Source organism: Parus major, chromosome 6 (genome assembly GCF_001522545.3).
Source record: "Parus major isolate Abel chromosome 6, Parus_major1.1, whole genome shotgun sequence".
NCBI lineage: Eukaryota > Metazoa > Chordata > Aves > Passeriformes > Paridae > Parus > Parus major.
The window spans coordinates 29,749,492-29,771,812 of NC_031775.1; the positions used below are offsets into that span (position 1 = coordinate 29,749,492).

The 22,321-nt window shown below is 42.7% G+C and overlaps 1 protein-coding gene across 6 annotated transcripts in view; it reads right to left on the minus strand.

The window, feature by feature from the left end:
* Positions 1 to 13,237: 13,237 nt before the first annotated feature.
* Positions 13,238 to 22,321, minus strand: part of ATE1 (arginyltransferase 1) — a 67,913-nt gene continuing 58,829 nt past the window's right edge. For all 6 annotated transcript variants that reach the window (XM_015633197.1, XM_015633198.1, XM_015633194.1 and 3 more), the window contains one exon: positions 13,238 to 16,387. In XM_015633197.1, the coding sequence (XP_015488683.1) occupies positions 16,209 to 16,387 (179 nt within the window). In that variant the 3' untranslated portion in view covers positions 13,238 to 16,208. The remainder of the gene's footprint in view (positions 16,388 to 22,321) is intronic.

The window sequence follows — 22,321 nt, forward strand, 5'->3', positions numbered from 1 at the left end:
GGGCTGATGGAGCAGCACACCCCTCTGGACTCCAGTGCACAGTAACCCACTCCCCAGCAGCTGAGGCACTGCAGCTCATTCCACACACACTTTAATCCCACAGCAAAGGCAAAGCCACAAGAATTGGTGAAACCCCTCAGTGAAACATCTCAGACCATGCTGAGATGGATTGCACTGTTCCTTCAAGAGGTGAGGAGAGGAGGTGAGGTTTGCTCCCAAAGCCCTGCTGACACTGTTGGATGGTGTGTTGGAGCCCTGGCTCTCCTGTGAGCCAGCCTGTATGGTCTGTGAACGTGGGCTTCCCTCTCACACCTGTCCCACATCTGAGGGGTCACAGACACACAGGGACAGCAAAGGCTCTAACTATTGCATCTCATAAGGAAAGCAAGTTTGGACTCAGCCACGTGGACTCAGACTGCCAAGGAACTGGAGTTTCCTGAGTAAAAACACTTGTGCAAGCAATGGAAGCAAGAACTGAGTCTGACTTCACAGCTTACCAGGAGAGAAATAAAGAGGAGAAAAGGAAAGTAAAATTTATTTCTATCTCACGAGGGAAAAGAGAAAAGAAGTGGATGATGTGCTACTGCCAAGATTAATGAGCTCTAGAACACCTAATAAAAGTGTTCAGGGACTTCTGCAATCTCAAACAGAAAGAGGCTGTAGAGAGATTTCACTCTTTTCACACATCCTACAGAAAATCAGGAAGAAAAAGAAGGGATTCATACTTGCACTGCAGAGCACTGGGGCTCTGTGTTTAATTTGGAAGACAAAACAGTTTGCCAGACAGGGGTGGGAGCATTTGTAGGACACAGGAACAAATTGTCTTCAGCAGAAGAGATTTTTAAGAGAAAGTGTCCCAGGCTGAGAGCAAACCTCTGCACTGCAGTGGCAGCTGGGTGACACAGGAGCAGGGAGTGCCAGCAGCCACCTGTGGGAACAAAGTGTGGGGATGGACACAGATGGAGCATGAGTGTCATATTCCAGTAGAAATTTCCAGTGTTGGAGAAAAGGTTTGGTGAAAGACTGCCAGAGCCATTTCATAGAATGAACCACAGACTGGTCTGGGTTGGAAGGGACATTAAAGCCCATCCAGTGCCACCCCTGCTATGGCAGGGACACTTTCCCCTGTCCCAGGCTGCTCCAGCCCCATCCAACCCAGCCTTGGGCACTGCCAGGGATCCAGGGACAGCCCCAGCTGCTCTGGGCACCTGTGCCAGGGCCTGCCCACCCTGCCAGGGAACAATTACTGCCCAAAAATCCCTTGTAACCTCCTGGCAGTTTGAATCCATTCCCTGTGTCCTGTCCCTCCATCCCTTGTCCCAAGTCCCTCTCCATCTCTCTTGGAGCACTGGAAGGGGCTCTGAGGTCTCCCTGAAGCTTCTCCTCTCCAGGTGAGCAGGGCAGGGCAGAGCAGAGGGGTTCCAGCCCTTGGAGCATCATTTCAGCAAAGGCAGCACTGACAAGAGAGGAAACTGCTGGGCACAGCTGCCAGAAGTGAGCACAGAGAGGTGCCTGCCCTGGAGGTGACCACAGGGAGCTCACAGCAGCTCCAGGGCAGAGCAAAGGCAGCCACAGACTCCTGCTGGGGGGCAGGAAAACAGGGGAAGCACCAGCAAGGAGAGACAGGCTGGTCCCAAGTGAAGACAACACATGGGATGCAGCCAAAGCAAACAGGAGACAGCTCTCCAAGGCTGTGGGAGCAGAGGAGGAAAACAAGGATGTGCTCAGGGAACATTTTCCAGAGGCTGGGAGAGCAGGGAGAGGGTGCCATGCAAACAGCCAAGGACTGGCCACCTATTCCCATATCTGCACATCTCAGGGAGGATCCAGGCAGCCCAACAGCGCTTCAGGCTGAGCAACAGAAGAGTAAAACACACTCTGGAACAGGCCAAAATTCATTGAGTGCCATGAGAGGCACGAGGGGGGAGCAGCTGTACATGCAGGCCCAGATGTTACAGATGTTATTTGAGGGGACCTTGCAGCAGCTCAGCAGCTGAGAGAGCTGGCAGCATGGTGCAGAAACACCACTCAGACCTGAGGGGAGCCAGAGGATTTGCCTGCTGGTCAGAAGCAGAAAGTGGATGTGCAAAGGGCACCAGGACTGACAGGAGGATGAGTCTGGGCAGCTTTGAAAAACACAGCCCCAGGAAAAACCTGTTTGTTGGGATGGAGCCTATTCATGCACTCATGGATGGCACAGGGGAACCAGCTGGAATATGATTCACAGGGGACAACCCACAAAAACCAGTCAAGGCTGGCCAAAAGATGGCATGAGGGGCAGGGGAGAAAAATCCAGCCCAGACAGCAGAGGAGGAAGGAGTTAGAAGACACAGAGTGAGCTGCAGCTCCATGGGGAGTGGAGTTACACGATGGGAGCAAGGCCCACCAAGCAAACTGGGCAGCCCAGCACAGCCAGCTCTCCAGGAGAGGATAAAGAAAAAAAGTAATTTCAATTCACTTCCCAGAAGTCCCTTTATAACTCATTTAAGGCAAGTGCATCTCCTCCTTGGCTCATAAGTTCTAGCAAAGGAAAACAGCGTTGTCATGTAAAATGGACTGTGTTTATATCTACATAACTGTGGTATTTTACAAACAAAATGTCAAGGAAAAATACAAGAAGTGAGTAAAACATATTGTCCACACTCTAGCAATAGCAGGTGGCCACCTGACATTTCTGGAAATACCTTTAGTTGCACCTAATGCATTAAAAAGGCCTCGAGCTTGTTGTGCTTCATGGCTGGGCCTCCCCTATAAAGAGACATGAACCTCCCCAGTTTCCAGCAATTCAGCAGAAAAGAGCCACAGCACAGCTGAACTGGCTTGTGTTCATTCCTGCCGACCTCCCAGGGAGAATAAATACATTGAACATCAAGAGGAGTCCAGGTATTACTCTAAGCAGGCTCTATATAATTACTAAAAATAGATGCTATGGAAAATCCCTGTGCTTTAAGCCACTGCAGCTTTGGGCTGAGTTCCAGAGGCTGTCACAAGTGACAATGTGCACGTTTGTTCAGCAGCAGCAGCACAGGCCACATCGAGCTGATTGGGGACATTATAATGTATGTTTTACTAATGAATTTTGTGCTGGCCGTGCCAAATCAGAGAGTTTATTTGGGCACATTCCTGCAGATTGTACATCAGCTTGGAGCAGAAAGGAAATTCTTCACTTCTCCAGCACTGTGGAATAAAAGGGATGTGTTCTCCCAGTCGAGGAGCACATTTGGAACACTGAACAAGGGTCTTGAAGGCTTTGGGGAGGGTCTATTACAGCATGATTAGAGTCTCTTGCATTTTGGAATGGACTCTTTGGGGGAGGAAATATTTTCTCTGTTATATTTCCTATATAACTGGAAATATAATATATATAATATATAATAATAATATATATAATTGCAAATATAATTGGGGGAGGTGGTAAATAATAGAAAAAATAATTTTTGCTCACGAGAAAATGTGTTTGGAGCCCACTGTTGTGTTGTGCCCATTAAGGAAGCAGAAAAGAGGGTTCCTCTCACTGCCCATCACTGCCCTCCTCTTCCAGCTGTGGATAAAAGGTGATTGTGTCACTAAGGCTGCATTGGGAGCTCTCCCTAAAGCTGGACAATGACCCTGCTCCCTTGGCTGCTTCCCATCTTCATCCCCTTCCAAAGATCTCTTCCTCTCCTGGATGTCTGATGGCTGCAGCCTCGCATTAAGCAAAGCAGGGAAGCTCCCATGGATCGTCTCACCTGTGCTGGAGACAGGAAAATCCACCTGGGCGAGGAGGGATGAGCAGAGCAGGGATCTGCATTTTCAGCTCTGCTGAATTCCCTCTCAGGGCTTAGCCAAGAGACAAAACTCAAGTATTATTAGGCTGGGAGAGGAGTCAGCATTTCCAAGTGAAAACTTGTCCCGTAGGCACAGTGTAAGCAGGGGAGAAAATCTCATTTCATACAATTTGTCACTCTCCTTTGATTAAGTCTTAAGTTCTCCCCATTTTTCACCCTCTGTGCTTCTCCATCCCTCTCCCCTCGAGCCGCCCAGTCGCCCCTCCACAATTCCCAGATTGTGCTTCAAACAACAATACCCCATCTGAAAGGCTATTATGCAGATCCATGAATACATAATTCAAAATCCAGCTACCACAACAGTCTCCCTTAACTTTTTTAACCCCGTTGTGGGCCGGGTGGCGACGTTCAGCTGCGACAGGCGACGGGGGGAAATATGACACACGCAGGTTTTCCCACAGCCTTTCACCCCTTCCCCAGGCTAATCCCATTGAGAGCACAATCCATCCCCAGCACAATGCAGGGATCCCCGCCGAGGGCCGGCCACTGGCCAGAGCTCAGCCACCCCGTGCCAGGGGGATCCCCTGCCATGGCTTGGGTTTGGGGTTTGGGGGGGCAGGAAGAGCCTCAGAGCAGGGATCCAAGTCTGGCTGCAGATGATGGAGCCTCTGCGTGAGTTTGGGTGTGAGAAACATTCGTTTGGAAGCAGGACTGTGACTGCAAAAAATGGGGGTTTTTTTGTAAATGAAACACCAGAAAAACCCGACTGAGCGAACACCCCAGTGCTCACACTGGTTTTCCTCCTGCCTTTTAGAGAACTCTGCAAAACAAGGCTTTATAATCAGCATCCACACACCTCCAAACCAGAAGTGGCTGTTGCAGGGGGAGCTGGGTGTGTTTTGTCTTTGGAACCCAGGCAGTCTGGCCCAGGGTGTCACTTGAAATCTGGCTCTGCACAATCTGCCACCCTGCTAACTCCCCCAACAGCCCAAACACATCCTGCCTGTGGAACAGCCCCTCCACCTCATCCCCTAAGTGACAATTCCTGATTCATGCCAGCCCACTTTAGTGTTCTCAGTACTTTGCAGGGGTTTCCCAGGCAGCTCCATTCTCTGAAGAGCAAACAGTCACCCCCAAGGTAATTTTGGCATTTAAATTAAACCACACAGTAGCTGTGAGCATTTTTTTGCCTATTTCCAGACAACTGTAGTCAAAGCCAGTACAGCAACTCTGTGTCCTGTAAAGATCCCACACAAGAGAATGGGATAACCAACTCTTCAGCCAGTGGATTAACAGATTGTGAAAAGCCCTAAAAATTCACCACAAGCATTTCTAATGATCCATGGACTGATTTTTTATTGAGTTTCCCACAAAGGTGAATTAGTGTCTTTCACTATGGCAACGGCAATAAAAGGATGTAGAATGAGTCCAAAAGGTCCTGGCTGCTGGGGAAATTGGTTGACATTCTCCAGGCCTATTCAAGCAGGAAAGGGTTTCACTGTGTGCTCTTTCCCCAGGTTGGTGGCTCCCATCACGTGTTCCCCTTCAGCCCACAGCCAGGGATGGGACAGGGAGAGTCCATCTCAGAATCACAGAACTGGAGAATAACTGAGGTGGGAAGGGAGGACTTTGAGGTCAGCTCCCTGTTATCCAAACATTTCCACTCAGTGGTTTTCATTCATAAAAATTCTCTTGCAATTTGTCCTTGAGCTTGCCCTTATCTGTTATTTCCTTGACAGAGCAAGTCCTTGCTGGGCTTTACCCTGCAGCACCCACAGTGCTTACAGTCCCTTCATGGAATCACAGAATCACTAAGGTTAGAAAAGCCCCCTAAGATCATCGAGTCCCTCCATCAACCCAGCACTGCCAAGGCCACCACAAACCCACGTCCCCAAGTGCCACATCCACACAGCTTTAAAATCCCCCCAGGGATGGGGACTCCAGCACTGCCCTGGGCAGATGTGGCAGAGCTGGACAACCTTTCTGTGAAGAATTTTTTCCTAATATCCAATCTAAACCTCCCCTGGCCCAGCCTGAGGCTGTTCCCTCTCCTCCTGTCCCTGTTCCCTGGGAGCAGATCCCAAATCCCCCCGGCTGTCCCCTCCTGCCAGGGACTTGTGCAGAGCCAGAAATTCCCCCTGAGCCTCCTTTTCTCCAGGCTGAGCCCCTTTCCCAGCTCCCTCAGCCCCTCCTGGGGCTCCAGCCCCTTCCCCAGCTCCATTCCCTGCCCTGGACACGCTCCAGCCCCTCCATGGCCTTGCCTAAGGATGTCAGAGTTCCTGGTGGGGCTGATTAAATATCATCCCCCATTTTTTCAGGAGGAGGAATGGTGCATCTGAAGGATTCCATGGCTCAGCACATTCCTGGTGTCAGGCTAGGTCTGAACACAGCACAGTGGAGCTCACACCAGCTCTGAGGAGCCCTCGCTGCCAGCAGGGAATCCAAGCTGCTCCGTCAGAGCAAACACCAGCAGCAAGCAGGGAGCAGGGCAGGGAGAAGGAACTGTGAGGAGAAGCTTGAGGTCACAGCCTGAGAACCCAAATCAATAAAAATAAACAGTAATTTTCCCCCAAGGAAATGTTCTGTACCTTTCAATCTTGTTTTGTCTGGAGCTGATCTAAGCAGAGGGGAAAGGCATTGACTTCTGTTACTTTTATTTACTGAAACACTCTGGGTACTGTCTTAGCACCGACTTCATCTTACCTTGCTTGAAATCCTTCCCGTTTGATAAATGATTCGTGAAGTGGTCCAGCATCACTTCTTCCTCCTACAGCACTATCAATAGAACATGCTCTTAAAGCACAGATCCCCCAAACAGCAGGGGAAGAAAACCTTTCAGGATAGCAGCTGCACTCTGCATATGTGCTGTGTTTATGGAAAGAGTAAACATGAAAAACAGACACATTTGGTTTTAATTCGCTTTGACTGACCCAAGGAGTCCTCCCCAGAGATAATACTCAGGTCAGCACATAAATTTTCAAGTAAGTGTGCATGATTTTCACTGCATGTTCAAAAAGCCAGAAAGATGAGTGGGGAAGGATTTCTGAGTGGAGACACTGACACAAAAGTGGTTTTATTTGTGGGCTAACTCAGCAGCCATTGCGGCAGCACTCGCCACGGCACAGCCCAGCCCGTGTGAAACCTGCTCCTGTAGGCAGAAGTACCTCGTGCCACCAGAGGAAAGAGCCAGAGGCTCAAACACAACACATGGAATAATCTGCTACCCTGCAAAGAGCCTCACTGCAGCCAGCAGATGAAATCATGGGCTCAGATATCATTCAACACCGCTATCGCAACTTGATCCGTGATTACAGCTTCTGGGAAAATGTTCCCACTTCTCCCACCCAGCCAATTCTGGGGCGAGCTGAAGGCACTTTGTCACAGAAGAGCAAATTTTATATTACTTTTATTTTATATTAGTCCTTCGTAGCAACATAAATCTGGAAGCAGATGCCAGAACATGGTCCTTTTAATTATAACCAAAATGTTGTAATGTTTTACGTCCTCTGCTGCAAGGCTGGACCACACTGTGGTGTCCTGGCTCTGGTGGAGTCCACCTCATCAAAACATTCCTCGTGGGCTTTGCCTTAAGCATCTGTTTATGTGTTCTGCTGAGCCCAAGTCCTGCAAGGCAACTGCTCCTTTTGTTGCTAATGGTGACAATTTCAGTGCTTTTTTAAAAGGAGCTTACGTGGCTCCCAATTCGAATCCCTTGCTTTGAAATTTGAAAAATCCCAAATTCACCTCTAACAGAGATTGTAGCTGGAAGCACGGGAGGACAGCCCTGATGGCCACCAATTTATTGTAATTCTCCAAATTCAAGCCAACTGCTCTCAGTATTATTCCACTGAGGAGGTGATATTGATGAAACTCAGCCAAATATGAGGGCAAAATCCCTTTTTTCAATTAGATTTTGTTTTTAACATCTCCAAAACAGAGTTCCACCGTGCGACAACATCTTGAATTAATTGAGCTATGGGCAATCCTCGTTCTTTTTTGTGTACTATGAAATGTAGGGAACACAGATGCTGCCTGTTTAAACTGTCAAACAAGTTTCCTGATGGTAGCTCTCGTGTCTGCTACAGACTTGTTGGTTTAACAAATGTTGTGAATGCAAAGTTGGAACATGTGTGTAAAACATTCCAAGCTACAAACATCGGAACCATCAGAAACTCGGTGAAGGTTTGTACCAACCCAAACAGCTCTGGATTTTACCATCTTCTGTTTCAAACACAACCCCACTGTGAAAAACCACGTCACCAAAACAGGAGACTGCAGGCAGCTAAGGAAATAGTTGGCACATAAAAAGCCTTTCATTTTTCTTAGTTCAATTTAACACCAAAAACAATACTGCAGGTAATTTATGGCCCTCCTTACTACTACAATTCTTGAAAAACAGGAGGATTAACTCGTGAGATCATGGTGAAATCTCAGATAATGCATTTAATGGCCAGATACCATCTTTCCACACACATTTCCACAGGTGGAATTGTTGAGCAGCGTGCCAAGCATGAGCTCTCCACGGACCTGACACACCAAAGGGACCAGTGCAGGTGTGCAGGAAAAGGGACAAGGCCATGGGTGAAAACTCTCAGAAAGGGGTGAAATCACGAGAGATGGTAATTCTACTGAGCCTGTGATGTCAGAGGTAAAACAAGACAAACCATTGAGCTTATAAATTCATGTTCCACCTTAACTTCAACATTTTTTTGGAGGACAAGTGTTTACAGCTTGGCTGTAGTACGTGGCTATGTCTCGATCCAGAGGATTTTTATTTCCAGTAAAAACAAGATGTATAGACAATTATTAGCTGTATTTTTAGTACCACCAGAAGGTTCAGGAGATTGTAAACCTGATTTTACTTACTATAAAATACAATAATGAACATTGGTACAGAGAGGTCTGGGAAGAATCCCAGATGTTGGCTGGAACTGGGGAACCTCTTTCTTTGTATGTCAGAGTCAAACTTCTTATTAAATATCCAACTGTTAATATCAGAATTGAACTTTTGATTAAATACCCAGCTATTTCTACACGTCACCAGTGACTGCAGGGCTTCTAATGAGGATGGACTGCTGGCTTTTAAAGCCACATTTTCACTTCTGCCTGATGCAGAGTAAGACAAAATAAACATGCTCAGTGGAGCCCATTCACGAGGAGTTGGAAGGCCAGATATGGGTGTATTTGACCTCACTTTTAAGAAAAGTGGAGTCACTTCTAAAGGCCTCAACAAAAACAGAAGGGGAGGAAACCACTCCCACTCAGCAGCCTGGATTTTAATCTCTTACCTGGCACAGGGTGACACTCAGGGAGAGCAGTTCAGTGACGTTGGGATGTTGGGAGACTTCAAAGCACTTCCAAGAACCAGAAAATTAAAAAATAAGGTGCTCATGGGGAGAGTCATGACATTGAGAAGCTGCAGCTCCCAGGCATTTTGGATCAATGTACAGAGCGCTGCTCATGGGGCTTTAATGAAACAATTACAGCCCTCCTGCTGATTGCCTTTGCTTTGTCCCACGAATCAATAGATTATCCACTGTAAATGTCAACGTGTTCCTGCTCTCCCAGGTCACTCTGCAAGGCAGCACTTGGCTGAACGTGCTCCTGAACTCCTGGCACAGATAAATGCCTCCCTTTCTGAGAACTCCACAGAACTGGAAGATGCTCGTATGTGCAGAAGAAAAACCGAGGGCATAACAATGAAAAAGAAACACAAAGGAAGTGTGGATGGAGAAGCAGTTGTTTAAAAGCATCAGGATTTTCAGGCATACAAAGTGCATTCCTCTCTGCATGTGGGAGGTGTATTTTGACAACTTCACTCCTTTGGACTGACTGGTGTTTTTTTAGGAGAGTTCTGTCTTTTCAGGAATGTCCATTTTTAATTTTAGCAAATCTCATTTTTCTACTTAATTGTTCTACTTTTCCCCCCACAGTGTATAATACTATTTTTATTTTACAATCCAAGGCAGTAAAAGAAAAAAATATAGATTTAATGTATAAAAATCTGACACAAAGAAGATGCAGACGCTCCAATTTCATCACACTGCACTGGATTCCTGGAATATATCCATCCCATTAAACTGGAAGAATAGAGGATGAGAACTCCCTGAAGACAGGAGGTTTGAGAGGATCACCTGGGTTGATTTGAGGTGAGGGGTGTCAGGAATGATCCAAGGCCAGGCTGGATGAGCTGCCTGGTCTTGTGGCAGATATCCCTGCCCAGGAAAAGCAGTTTTTCACTCCTTTTACCACAACCACCTTAGGAAAGAGAATGTTCAACACATCTGGGATTTTATGGGCTGCAAAAATTTCAGAGACGAGGACAATCTCAATTTGAGGACACACATAGCAGCTGCTGCCAGGCCTCCTCCAGGTTTCTGGGTAATTGTATTTATGTGAAAAATAATAATTAATTTCAAATTGGGAACCTTGCTTTTTCAGCTGATGTGTCTTTGCTTTCACCTTGGGCAACAGAGACAAAACAAATGGGTTGCAGTGCCCTTGGCAATGAAGTGTTGCAGTCTCCTGACCTCTTATTTCACTATTAGAAAACTTATTTTGACATCATTCTGTGGCAGAGGTGAGAAAGGAATCCTGGTATCAAAACAAGGTTAAGAATGAAAGAGGGATATGGAGAAAGCAGACAAACAATGCACATTTGATGTTATGAATGTCCTGCACATTTGGTTGGAGCATGGAAAGGAGCAGCACCAGAAGCATTTGGGGACAGGTAAATCTGCCAGCTGACCCCTCTGTAATTGTCCTATGGATCTTGATTTCAGTAATTTACTGGTAGTATAACACATCTAATAAATTCAGTGTTATAAAATCAAGACTATTCGTCTTGAAACAGCTTTTAATCCTGATTTTTAACAAATTTGTGCTTTACTCAACTAAAACACCACTGAACTTTGTCAACCGCACCTGACAATTATTCTTTTTTATAGACCCCAATTAAAAGCAGAACAAAAAATTAGAGTGAGATGTTAATAAAAGAGGCTCAGAAAATTTGGATATTCAGACAAGAAATAACTTAAATGCTGCAATGACCTGTGCAGGCTGGAAATGCCATCTGGTGGTTGCAGGTTCAGAGCAGTTAAGGAGAGAAAAATTCTGTTTGCTGGGACAGTGAGGGTTGGATCTCCACCATATTTTACTGAAGTGTGATAAATAAACAGCAAAGAGGGATCTGTGTTAAACAGAGAAATCAGGTAGAAAAGTGATTATAATTTTGAAAAAGTAACATTGATTTGCCAATGTAAAACACTGAAATAATTATTGCTTCGATTACTGGAGCAGCTGGCACTAGGGCAAACACTGAAGAAGTGGATCAGTGGGACAATACTTAAGAAAGCTCAATAAATTATCTTAAAAACACACATTTTGTTAATTGGGATTTGTTAGTTTAGAAAAAACACAGCAGGTTGAGATGGCAACAGTCTCCAAAAAGGTCTGGTGCTGCTGCAAAGAGGAATCTCAGTGCTGGACTGAACCTGCGTGGGCAGGACCCACCAAAGCAGGGTCACTTGTAACCAAAAGCATGAAAATTAGACAGAGGATATAAAAAACTTTCAGTATTTCAGTATTTTCTGCACAGAATCAGTCCAAGGAGCTTTGTTAGAGATGAATGCACACAGTGAGGGATGCTCTTGGGGTGGTGGATGTGTCCTTGCTCTGCTCCAGCCTGGAGGAGACAGGAGAGAAGCAACAAACACTTTTTGAAAGTCCCATTCAGCCTCCACTTTCCTGCTCCTGTGCAGACATGGAGTGAGAATTCCAAGAGAATTCATGTGATTTCATTGCTCAACTCAAGCTTTCTGCACTGCCCTTCATTTATTTTTCTGCTCTACAATGCCCCATTGATTCTTCCTGGACAATGACAATCAGATGTCACAGACAAAGGGAAATGAATGAAATCTGACACATTTATTTAAGCCTGCAGCGGACTAAATTATAAATAAATCCTGCTTTTTCTGCAGCACAAAGGTTGCAGACTGACTGTCCCTGTGGACTCTGCTCTCTTCTCACTACTTAACAGACTTTCCAACACTTTCTTTTGTCCTGATAGCAATCTCTCAGCAGGACTTTTGGCAGACACATGTATTATGTGTCAAAAGTGAAGTGGAAATAACTGATGGGAAGCACAAAAATCTGATGGGAATAGTTATAATAAGGAAATGAATAAACATCAAAACAGTAAAACATAACCAGAAAGAATAGAGCCAGAAAGCTGCTGAGCTGCTACTTGTCTGAGATGAGCAGTGAGGCCATTTCCAGAGTTAAGATTGTACTGTATCAATATAGAGAGCATTAATACATGCTGAACTTAGGCTTACATGTTAATTTAATTAGTTTCCATTCTTATTTTAATGCTGTTAGAAAACAAAGCTCTCATGAGATGAGATTTACATGCACTATAAAATGCATATAGTAGATTAATTTCTAGAACACTTTTATTTAGAAAGCAACTGACCACAATTAGCCACATTTAAGAAGAGTTACTATTGTACATCTGCTCCTACAATCCATCACTTTAATTAACTTAAAAACCCCAAATCATTTGGCAAGAGCAAAAGTAAATCAGCATTTTGCACCCAGTCTGTGTGACTGAAGGTAGAGCTTTATAAATATATTGGTACAAGATTTGGCTACACTGCTTTGGGAAATGCTGATGGTTCCCTGAAAAGTGATGATTTCTGCCCTAAAAAATTGCTTCCACCTTTCCAGACTCTTCCTGTAGCAAGGCTGGGACAGAAGAAAAGAGACATTAAGGCTTGAGTGGAGATGGAGAGTCAGATCAGGACAGCACATAAGACATGTCTGGAGGATTATCTGGGACAACCAGGATGAGAAGGAGTTCACAAACTTGTGGCTGATCAGGCTGGAGCTTCCACCTGGCAAAGGAATCCACAGAACCTCAAAAAGACCGATGGATGGATGTAAACTCCACAGGAGCAATGGAACAGACAAAGCCCCACCAACATTTCAAGCCATTCTGGTGCTGGGCTTTGAGAAAAGTCTTGTTCAGGAATCCAGAATTAGCTGGAATTCTGCCTCATTCAGAAAATGATGGTTTGGTTATCTTTATACACACAACCCAGATTTCTGTGTTTCTGGTTTGGCTCCTTAATTCAGAGACAGGTTTTTGTTCAACCAAGCTCAAATAAATAGCCAGACCTGTCTAGTCTCCATTTCTGAAAAGTCTCTTCATCTTATTTTGCTCCACTCAGAAAAGAAGCATCAAGTATATTTCATGCAATCTCTTCATTAATCTGGCCAGCTGGAACTAAAAGTTAGTTCTAAAACAGGTCATGTGTTTTGAACATGATTTTAAACTTGCAGGCCTCCCTTCTAATCACTGCTTCCCTTTGATGTATTCTTTGATTTTGCTGTTCACTGGACGCTTGGTCAATCTCCAGGATAATGAAATTCCTACAAACTAATTCAGAAATCACATTCAGAGCTATTAATTCTTATAATAACTCACAGAGACTGGAAATAACTTTATTTTCTACACTTGCAAGTCAAACAGGCCTGCTAAAAAGCAATTACAAACTCAACATGCAGGTTCTTGAATTTACTGACACGTGTTGATGCTGGACATGTGTAAGCTTCCCACTTTTTTCCAATTAAAACAAAAAATGGCGTTTTTTAGCACTGGTCACAACTCTGTACTTTCTTAGCACTGTTTTATGCTCATTTACCAACAGATGACAGAACAAGGCAACCTTACATTGGAGATTGACTCTCACAAACCATCTACACAAAAAAAAAAATAGACAAAAAAACTTTTATAAAATAGTTTGTGCTCAGTTAAATCTCTCTAAATTTAATAATCATCAATGACAATATATTAAATAATATTGTAATAGTGGTGAATTTTCAGCTCCACTGAAGTCAGGCAAAATTTACAGAACTTCATCCTCACCCTCTGTCCCTCTTCCAAAAGCAGGGATAGAGGTATCAGTCCTCAAACACACTGCAGCAGTTTCTTTCTAAAATAACACTAAAGTGAGTCAGATCTCAGCAAACCACAGGAGATGAACTCAGTTTCTGAGATAATCTCAGTGTCGCCTGCTTTTGCCTTTTAATATAAATCCATATTTGAGTTGAGGACGAGCCAGGAGCCCGCTCTGCCCTGGTGCTGCAGCCCCAGAGGAGGTCAGAAAGTGAAAGCACCATTTCAGACTCACAGGAAATGGTCATTTACCTCCAGTGCTCACACTAAGGACAACTTCAAGCTGTGCTCAGCTTTCAGGTTTGTACTTCTCTCACTTTCCTTTAACTGCAGTCCTTAAAGGCTCCCCAAGAGAAACAGCATCAGATAAAAGCCTAATCCAAGGCATATCAGTAACAAACACAGGCACAAAGAGATGGAGCTCTCCAGGAACTCTCAGTGGGGACATTAAGTCTGCTCCCTTGAAATTTAACAGAAACTTTAACTTCTCCAGGAGCTCAGCAAGGCTGTCATTAAATGGCTTTGATAACCTTTAGGATTTTGCAATTCATAGTGAAATTCCTCCGTGCCTGTTAACCAATTTTATATCACGTAAGAAGGTTTTCTCATTTATTCTGGCTGCAAGCCATATGGGCATCACCATTTTTCAGCACATTGTGTAGGCAGAAAACGTTACATTATTTGTCAGAGTGGTATAAGTATTTTCTTCACAGAAAGGAATTCTTCATGAGGATTATTTAGTGGTTCTCCCCATGGCAGGAGGCTGAGGTAAGGCATGGACAAACTACAAGATACAGTGCAAAGAAACTTCTCAGTACCAGGCAACAGATAAACACATACCAGATATGATGCTGACGTGAATGACTACTTCTGCTGCAGATTGGGAGTGGATCAATACTATACAGCCCAATTAATAAAACATAAAATGACTTTTTAAAGTTGCTATTGAAGCTTACTATCAATAATATTACAATATACACTAATTTCATATCAAACAGATATGGAAAAACAAAGTTATATCTGCATTGCACTTGATTCCCCAAGTTCTTACGTCTGCTCCACATAAAAATTAATGATTAATAATATTGGCCAAGTCTTTAAAATTAGATCAATGGATCCATGAATGTCAGGAGATGTAATACTTAGAGGGTAAAACTGAATTTGTTTCCTTTCTGGGGGAAAACCACCCACATATCCTTGAATAAGAATCTTTGTTAAAGGCTAACAGGAAACTCCAAGTTGATTCAAGGTAAATACCAGCCCCTGTTATCCATGAAGATAAGAAACACAAATGCACTGGTAATGTTACAATGTTGTAATACATTACTGAATTATACAACAGTGTTATTTCCCCAAATTCCTCCAACTTATATGACTTAATAGGGACACAGACAACGTTCATCTACGAGATAATAAAGTGCTTTCATAAAGGATCACAACTTCCTGTGTTTCCAACAAAAGTATTTACTATAATGTTATTAAAGATGTTAACCCGTGAGCTGCTGCACCAGAAACAAAACAGTCAGTAAAAAAGCTGGAATATGGTATTGAAGTCTTCCTGTACAATTGTGCAGAAAAAAAAAGCACCTGCAACAAAACCCAGCAGTAGTACCTTATGTCTCTTTTTTGTTAGCATAGTTCTGAAATGTGCACTGAGAGCTGCAGGATAAACCTCCCCAGCTCTATTTCACATTAGCCATTGAAATACCCACTCTTGTTAGACAAAGGATAAGGCTTATACCAAAAACCACTGTGCCACTTGGCTGCATATCTTTGGTATATTTATAGTGCAACTGTTCTGCTTCTTCTCTGAAGGGGAAAGTTTTCCAAAGCACTGCATCCCCTGCCACTGAGAACCTACCTCAAACTCCTACACTCACTAGGACCTCTGACACCGACTTACTGCTTTCAACAAATGAAGAATGTGCAGTGAAAATAATTTCTTCCTGTTTTTCTAAACGTACTGCTGAAATAAAATTGCATCATGCTGGAAAGTGATAGCACGTTTCAGTTCTCTTGCAAGATTTTAGGAGCATACAAATGCAAGCACAAATTTCACAGCAACTTTTAACAACTGGATAGATACCCAAGGTGCTATTTGAAAATATCTGTAATTTAATGATTCTTATTCTAGATTTAGTCAACCTTCATCTCTACAAAAAAAGAAAAAAAAAAAAAAAGACACCTGTTTTTCATTTTGCTTAGATACTTAGAATTATTCATAATGCATAGAAAGGCTAGAACTACTTAATTAAAATATACTGCAAGCGTGTTTTTCTAGACTGGTATTGCTAAAGCCTTGCTGTACTGTAAGATTGACTGGAGTTGGCCTTGACACACAGTACCATGTATTGACACAAGCCTGGCTATATAGCTGTGCTCCAGCCTGTCTCAGTGGGCACAGCAGCACACAGCTATGGTACAGATCACCCAGTGGCAGTGCAATGAAATGGAGTGCCATTGAAAGGCCATCTCATGGGATTTCAGCTCCTGAACAAGAGCATCCTCTCTGAACAGCTCTGTCCCACCAGGCTGGCGTACTGCTGAACGCTGGCCTCGTCACTCGGCCCCTTCCTCCTCTTCTTGTACACGCTGTAAGGCATCACGGTTCTCTTGTGGAGCACTCTCACCCTGCCCAGCTCCTTCAGGCGACCTTCATCCTCTGCAATCACAGAACACAAAACCCACTTATTTATAGTGTCCACATCACCTTAATTTATGCCTCGAACTCCAATATGCATAATGAAAACAGCATGAAGTAAGAGAAGTCATCTGTAGATGAAAGCTGAGCTGCAGAGCGTTCTTGAATCATGGCTGGGAATAAAACCCAGCCTGCAAAGGAACTGTGTCTGCAAAGTGTGGAAAGGTAAATCGTGCATCACACGTTTCTAATGGTGATGGATGGCATTTCTGAAAACACCTCTACTGCTGTATTTAAAAATTCACATCCATTTAGTGCTCCTGGAGCCAGAAGTCAAACTCTGGGAAAGAGTCAAGCAGAACTGACCAGGAGAGACTTGTCATTACAGAACCCCTTGCAAAACCCATCACATCAGCTGGGACAAATGTATTAAATGTATTAAAACCAGCAAGAAGCCTCCAGGCTGCTTCCTTAGGTCAGGCAGTAAACCAAATTCCCAGGTGAAATTCCCTGGCTCTCCAGCCCCAGTCTGGTTTTCCCTCAGTTATACTGAGTTTCGTTCTAGGGGTTACATGTTTGTCCTTAAGTCTGATCCCCGAGCTCTGCAGATCAATGGGGGAGCAGTGCAAGCACTCCCTGCGTGGGTACAACACAATTCCTCTTCAAAGATACACACACCACAGTTAAATCTTATTTCCTTCACATACAGACCCCTTGTGACTTAATTTATCCAGAATCATACACGTAAGAGTGCTGTTGAACAAGTTAAAACTTCCTTATTGTTATGAATCCCATTGATGCTCCTACTGCTGAACAATAATGTTATATGGCTGCTGTGTGTCAGAAAAATTTGCACTTCAGTGCTAGAAAACTCTTGAAAGAAACTCAGGGAATGTGCCACACATCTGAGGCCACTGCAGGATAAATTACTAAAATTATTACAAAATAGTGGGAAAAGAAATCTTGGACATTTCTGAACTTTAGGTTCAAAAAGTCACCAAGAAGAGTCAACCCAGAATCCAAAACATGAGTTTGAGAACAGAACCATATAAATTCCAGAAATAATAACAGAGATGCTTACTGGAATGTCAGTATTTTGGGACATGAACTATGCAAAGACTTCCTTTTGAACATTCTTTCTGCTTTTAATTAATGCTTCTCTATGTTTTGAGGGAGGCCACGAAATGCTTTTCAGTGCAAGATATTCTGAAGAACCTGCCTCTGTTCATCCACAGAAATGGCCTATAAACTTTTTTCTGCTGATTGCCTGAATTTAGTATGTGAAACTTAATGAAGGCTGCTTTACCAAGTTTGGAATGACTTCATTACTTTTATCTGTGTTTGGATTCCTGACATGAAAGCACAATGTGTTTCTTAAGACTTAACTGGGAAAACATGGTTTATAGGAAGAAAATCTGAGTAGTACTTGCTAAGATTGTGCTCCCCACTAATTATTTTTGGCAATTGCTTTAGATAAACACCAAGTCAAAAACACTTTATGGCTTTCTCTCTCTCTTTGAAATCCATCAGGTTTTTGATGTGTGGCCAACACCTCCCTGATATCCAAATAGCTTGGTTTTACTACCAGCCCTTCTGCCTCTTCTGTTACATCCTCCTCCTCCCTGAGACCTCACCAAGGAAAAAATCTAAAAGTTTAGCTTCTGGAGGTGACTCAAGTGTAAAATTATTTTAACTTCTTAAATTGGAAAGTTTATATTTACTGCACCTCTAGATCGCCTCCCAGTCTGTGCCCTGAGATGGATTTAGGCCAAGCTGAGCCCTCACAGAGCCAAAAGCACTTTAGAGCTGTTCCCCACTCACTGATACTCATTGATTTCAAATCCTCCCAAAGCCTGAGACTGTGGCTGAGTTCATCTTCTGGCTTGCAGTGCTGCTGGCCCCAGATCTGATTTCTTTGAGAGACTAAAGCTACTGTACCTTTGGTTTCACTGCAGCCTTCCTGTTCTTGCTGCTCAGCATTTGTGTCCTTCCTCCACTTTTACTTGCAAATGAAAAATAACATTCCAAATTGCTGCAATGATTGCCTGTTCTTCCACTGACTCCCCTCAAAATCAAAGCTTTAATAACAAAAATAACCTTCTGTAGAAGTACTTACATGTATATAATTTAAACTCCATCTGTAAAAGAAACCTTTTACTGAGATGTTAAGTATAAAGTAAAATAATCTCAGGTACACAGTTAAGTTCTTAGAAGTAGCAAATAGGAGCTTGTGTCACCATCACAACAAATCTGAATGTCAAAACTCAGCCATCTTTCAGTTGCTGCTGGTCTGGAGGCAACATCATGGGTTTTCAGGAAACTACTCCCTTTAAACACAATTTAAATATAAGCAGAATAAATTGAAGCTAATTTAATGGAAAACAAAAACAGTTTTGGCTCTGGCACACTTTAACAAAGAAGTTACTCTCCCAAGAAGAAAAATTAAGTATCTGCTCCTGTTGAGTGGCACATGGTAGAATTTGCTTTCTGTTTAAGATAATGCAACTGAATTCTAAGAGGCCTTCCCTGTGTGGCTGATGCTGGGATACAGCAGCAATCACAATTCAAAACGAGACCAAATGCTTCATTAAAATAAAGTCCCTTGCTGAAAATAAGAAATGAACTTCCTTTAATTTCCAAGCTTTAGTGAAGAAATTTTATTCAGTAATTTCCATTTCTGGAAAGACCCTGACTGATCAGATAGTGGAACAGAATATTAGGGCAATTTTGGTCACTACTGTAATTACTGAATACAGTACTGTTACCACTAAAAAGTTTTTTAAAAGTGCTTATGTTTTCCTCCTCACACTTTCTCATTTTTCACCCCCTGAGCTGTTGATTTATTGTAGTCTACAGAAGAGACACTGTCATTTGACATAAAGAATATACAAGGTTTCATCCCTTAATTCAGTTACATCTATCAAAATAGTCTGGATGGTAGATACACAAAATACAGAGCAATCAATTATGTAAATTGAAAGTTCCTGTAATTTTAGGAAACTGGGCAACTGCAGCTGCCAGCTGAAAATAGAAATATTATCCTGTCTCAGAGCTAAAAATACAGGTGAATTCTTGTTGAATGAATTACCTGTCACTTCTTTCTTTTCTCCCCAATACTCCTAAAGCATCAAATTATTTATGCTGCAGTTGTCTACTGAAATCTGAACGGAGGAGAGATTTCACTTCTAATTCAACCTTGCCACTGTGACCCCATAAAGAGTGCACAGAGGTGTTAAAATGTTCTGTTCCCAGCCCCATACACTGTTAAATGCACACATGGAGGATTTTCTTTCTGGAAACACAAAGCGGATCAGATACGTCGCTAAGTGCCAGCAGAAAAAAAAACAAGGAGTGGGAGTCATCCAAAGCCTCTCCATGCAATGGGGTGTCTTGGCAGGCATGGGCTGAGCTCCTGACCTTCACCAAAAGTGCCCAAAGGCAGCCTCAGCCTGCACTCACCCAAAAAAGGCTTCCCACACTCCAGGGATGAGCAGGAACGTGAGGAGCAGGAAGCCCGACAAACTCCTGGACAATCCAGTCCTCATTTCTTTGCACAGCCCAAATCAACTTCCCCCTAAAACTCCCTCCCAAGCCAAAACCTCATTTTCAAATGCTGATAAGCATTCCTGCTGAAATACCAGCATGAAATAAGGAGGAGTGATTTCACCTTTTTTATTCACAGCAACAAAAAGCTGGACAGCAGTGTGCTTGTTAAAGAAATCCAGAACTTGATGGTCAGGATCTTTTTCTTACAGCTCAGGGGTGAATTAGCATTTTTCTAATTTATTTGGGGAAGCCCACATCCAAACATTTTTATTCTTCACATTCATTAACCTTTATTATTACTCACTATTATTTAAAGTGAAAACCAGCTCCATCTGGGGAGAAAGCAGGGTAAGCACGTGCAAAGCTGGACAAGTGAGACTGGGAGTGGAGAGTGAGCTCTGCAAGAGCCTGAGAGCCAACACCACGCTGGAAAAAGGGCAATGGCTCAAGGTTTCTGTAGAAAACTATCACTCAATCAGCTTTTTGCTGGTGGCTTGATTGAGCCAAGGTGTTTTTGATCAACAGTGATGTGGAAGGGCAGCCTGTGCTGCAGAATCCTGTGCTGCTCCTCTTTAGAGACAGGGCACCTCTTCCATTGTCCCCCTGGACAGACTCCTCACAAAAATGACATTTATTCATTTTCCAGGGTATAAATCCAGAGATGGAAGCAATCTAACTTTCCTTTAAAGTGCTTTTTTCCACTTACAGGAAAACAAGTGAAGAAATAATTAAAAATCAGGTGACAAAATTATTGACTTTCCTATTTTCTAAATAGGAGAAAGGACAACTGCCAATTTCCAAAACAACCCACATTAGTCACAGGAAAATATTTCTTATATTTTCTCTACAGAATGGACTCAGAAGTAGTAAGAAGCCACAAAAAGAAATGTGGTACTCCTGCTAAACCCTGAAATTATTCTGTTTCTGATCAGAAGTTTAATTTTCTTTAAATGCTCCTTCAACTCCCTGGAATAATGAAAGTATTTGGCCATCATCACTTTGTAATTCTGCATCCATACGATGTAAGAGAACCTGGATTTTTTTCCCCCATCATAGCAAGGTAAAACACTGAAAGAAAGAAAAGGCAAAGAACCAACCCTAATTCAAAAATTGAAATATTTAAACCACTGTCACTAACTGAAATCTGTGATTCACTTTGAAAGCAGACACTGAAGGAAACTCACACTATAAATTAAATTTCCATTTTGCTTAAAAACAGAATCTCAAAAGAATTATTTTACCTCTAAGCATTAAATCCACAGAACAAAAAGTATGAAGATAAACACTTCACAACTGCTGCATTTCCAGCCCATGGATGTGCTGGGGCTTTGATTTTTTTTTTATGTTGCTTGTGGTTTTAAATCTTTAATTTTGAAGGTTTTAAAGATGAACACAATGTTCCCATTTTTACAATCAAAGAAAAAAGCTTAAAAATTCCATTTACAGGGAGATTTAAAGTTTTATGATACTCAAGCTTTCAAACTAGGTGTAAAAATGATGAAAAGAAGCACCACCCCTTGCTGGTTACTCTATGGTGATGTTAATTTTTATGAGAAACACTGCAGCCTTGTTGAATATTTTTAAAGAAAAGCTACATCTGGTTTACATGACCTTGTCACAGTTAATGATCAATGATTTTAAAACAAAGAAACTGCAAAAGGAAGAAACACATTAACTTTTCAAATTTTATGACTGAAACGTAGGAGATATTAATTACTGGAAATCGAAAATTATTCCATCCCAGTCAGAAGCCAAATCTTTCTGACCTTTGAATTTAAGCTCATTTGTTACTCAATTTAAAGCATAATTTTTTCTGTTCCCCAACGATGTCATCCTCAAAAAAGAAAAGGGCCAATCAGCAATACCCATTAATAGTCATATTTATATAAAATAGTGAGCTGAAATGTGCTTTTTCTCATATGGCTTCCCTCAAACTAACTCATACATTAAGGAATATTAAAGACCCCTATGCCTTGAGGTACAAAAATACTAACTCAAACCAAAATAAGAGCACAGTTAAAATGAAGCATAAACAACAACACACAAAAATTCAATGAAAAGAATTCTTAATTAAAACCAGAAAGCACAAGTCACAAAGGAAGTACAGTAAAATGCTCAGGATATTCCCAATCAGCCAATTCTATGCAGTTACTCTTACAAAAAATAGGAATTTTTGAAACCACTGTTCATAAAGAACACGTTTGTAAGTGGAAAAATGCACCTTTATCAAAACATTACCGATCGTCCTTAAAACAGGGGGATTGTATTTTTACAGGTATAGAGATCCTTAAAAAGGGCAAAGACAGGATGTTGCATGGAAGGGAAATCCTGAAGGCATCTTCCAACCCAAACTTTTGGGCTTTGTGCCTGAACTCCTCCACTGGTTTACGATGTGGAGCTCCACGCCGA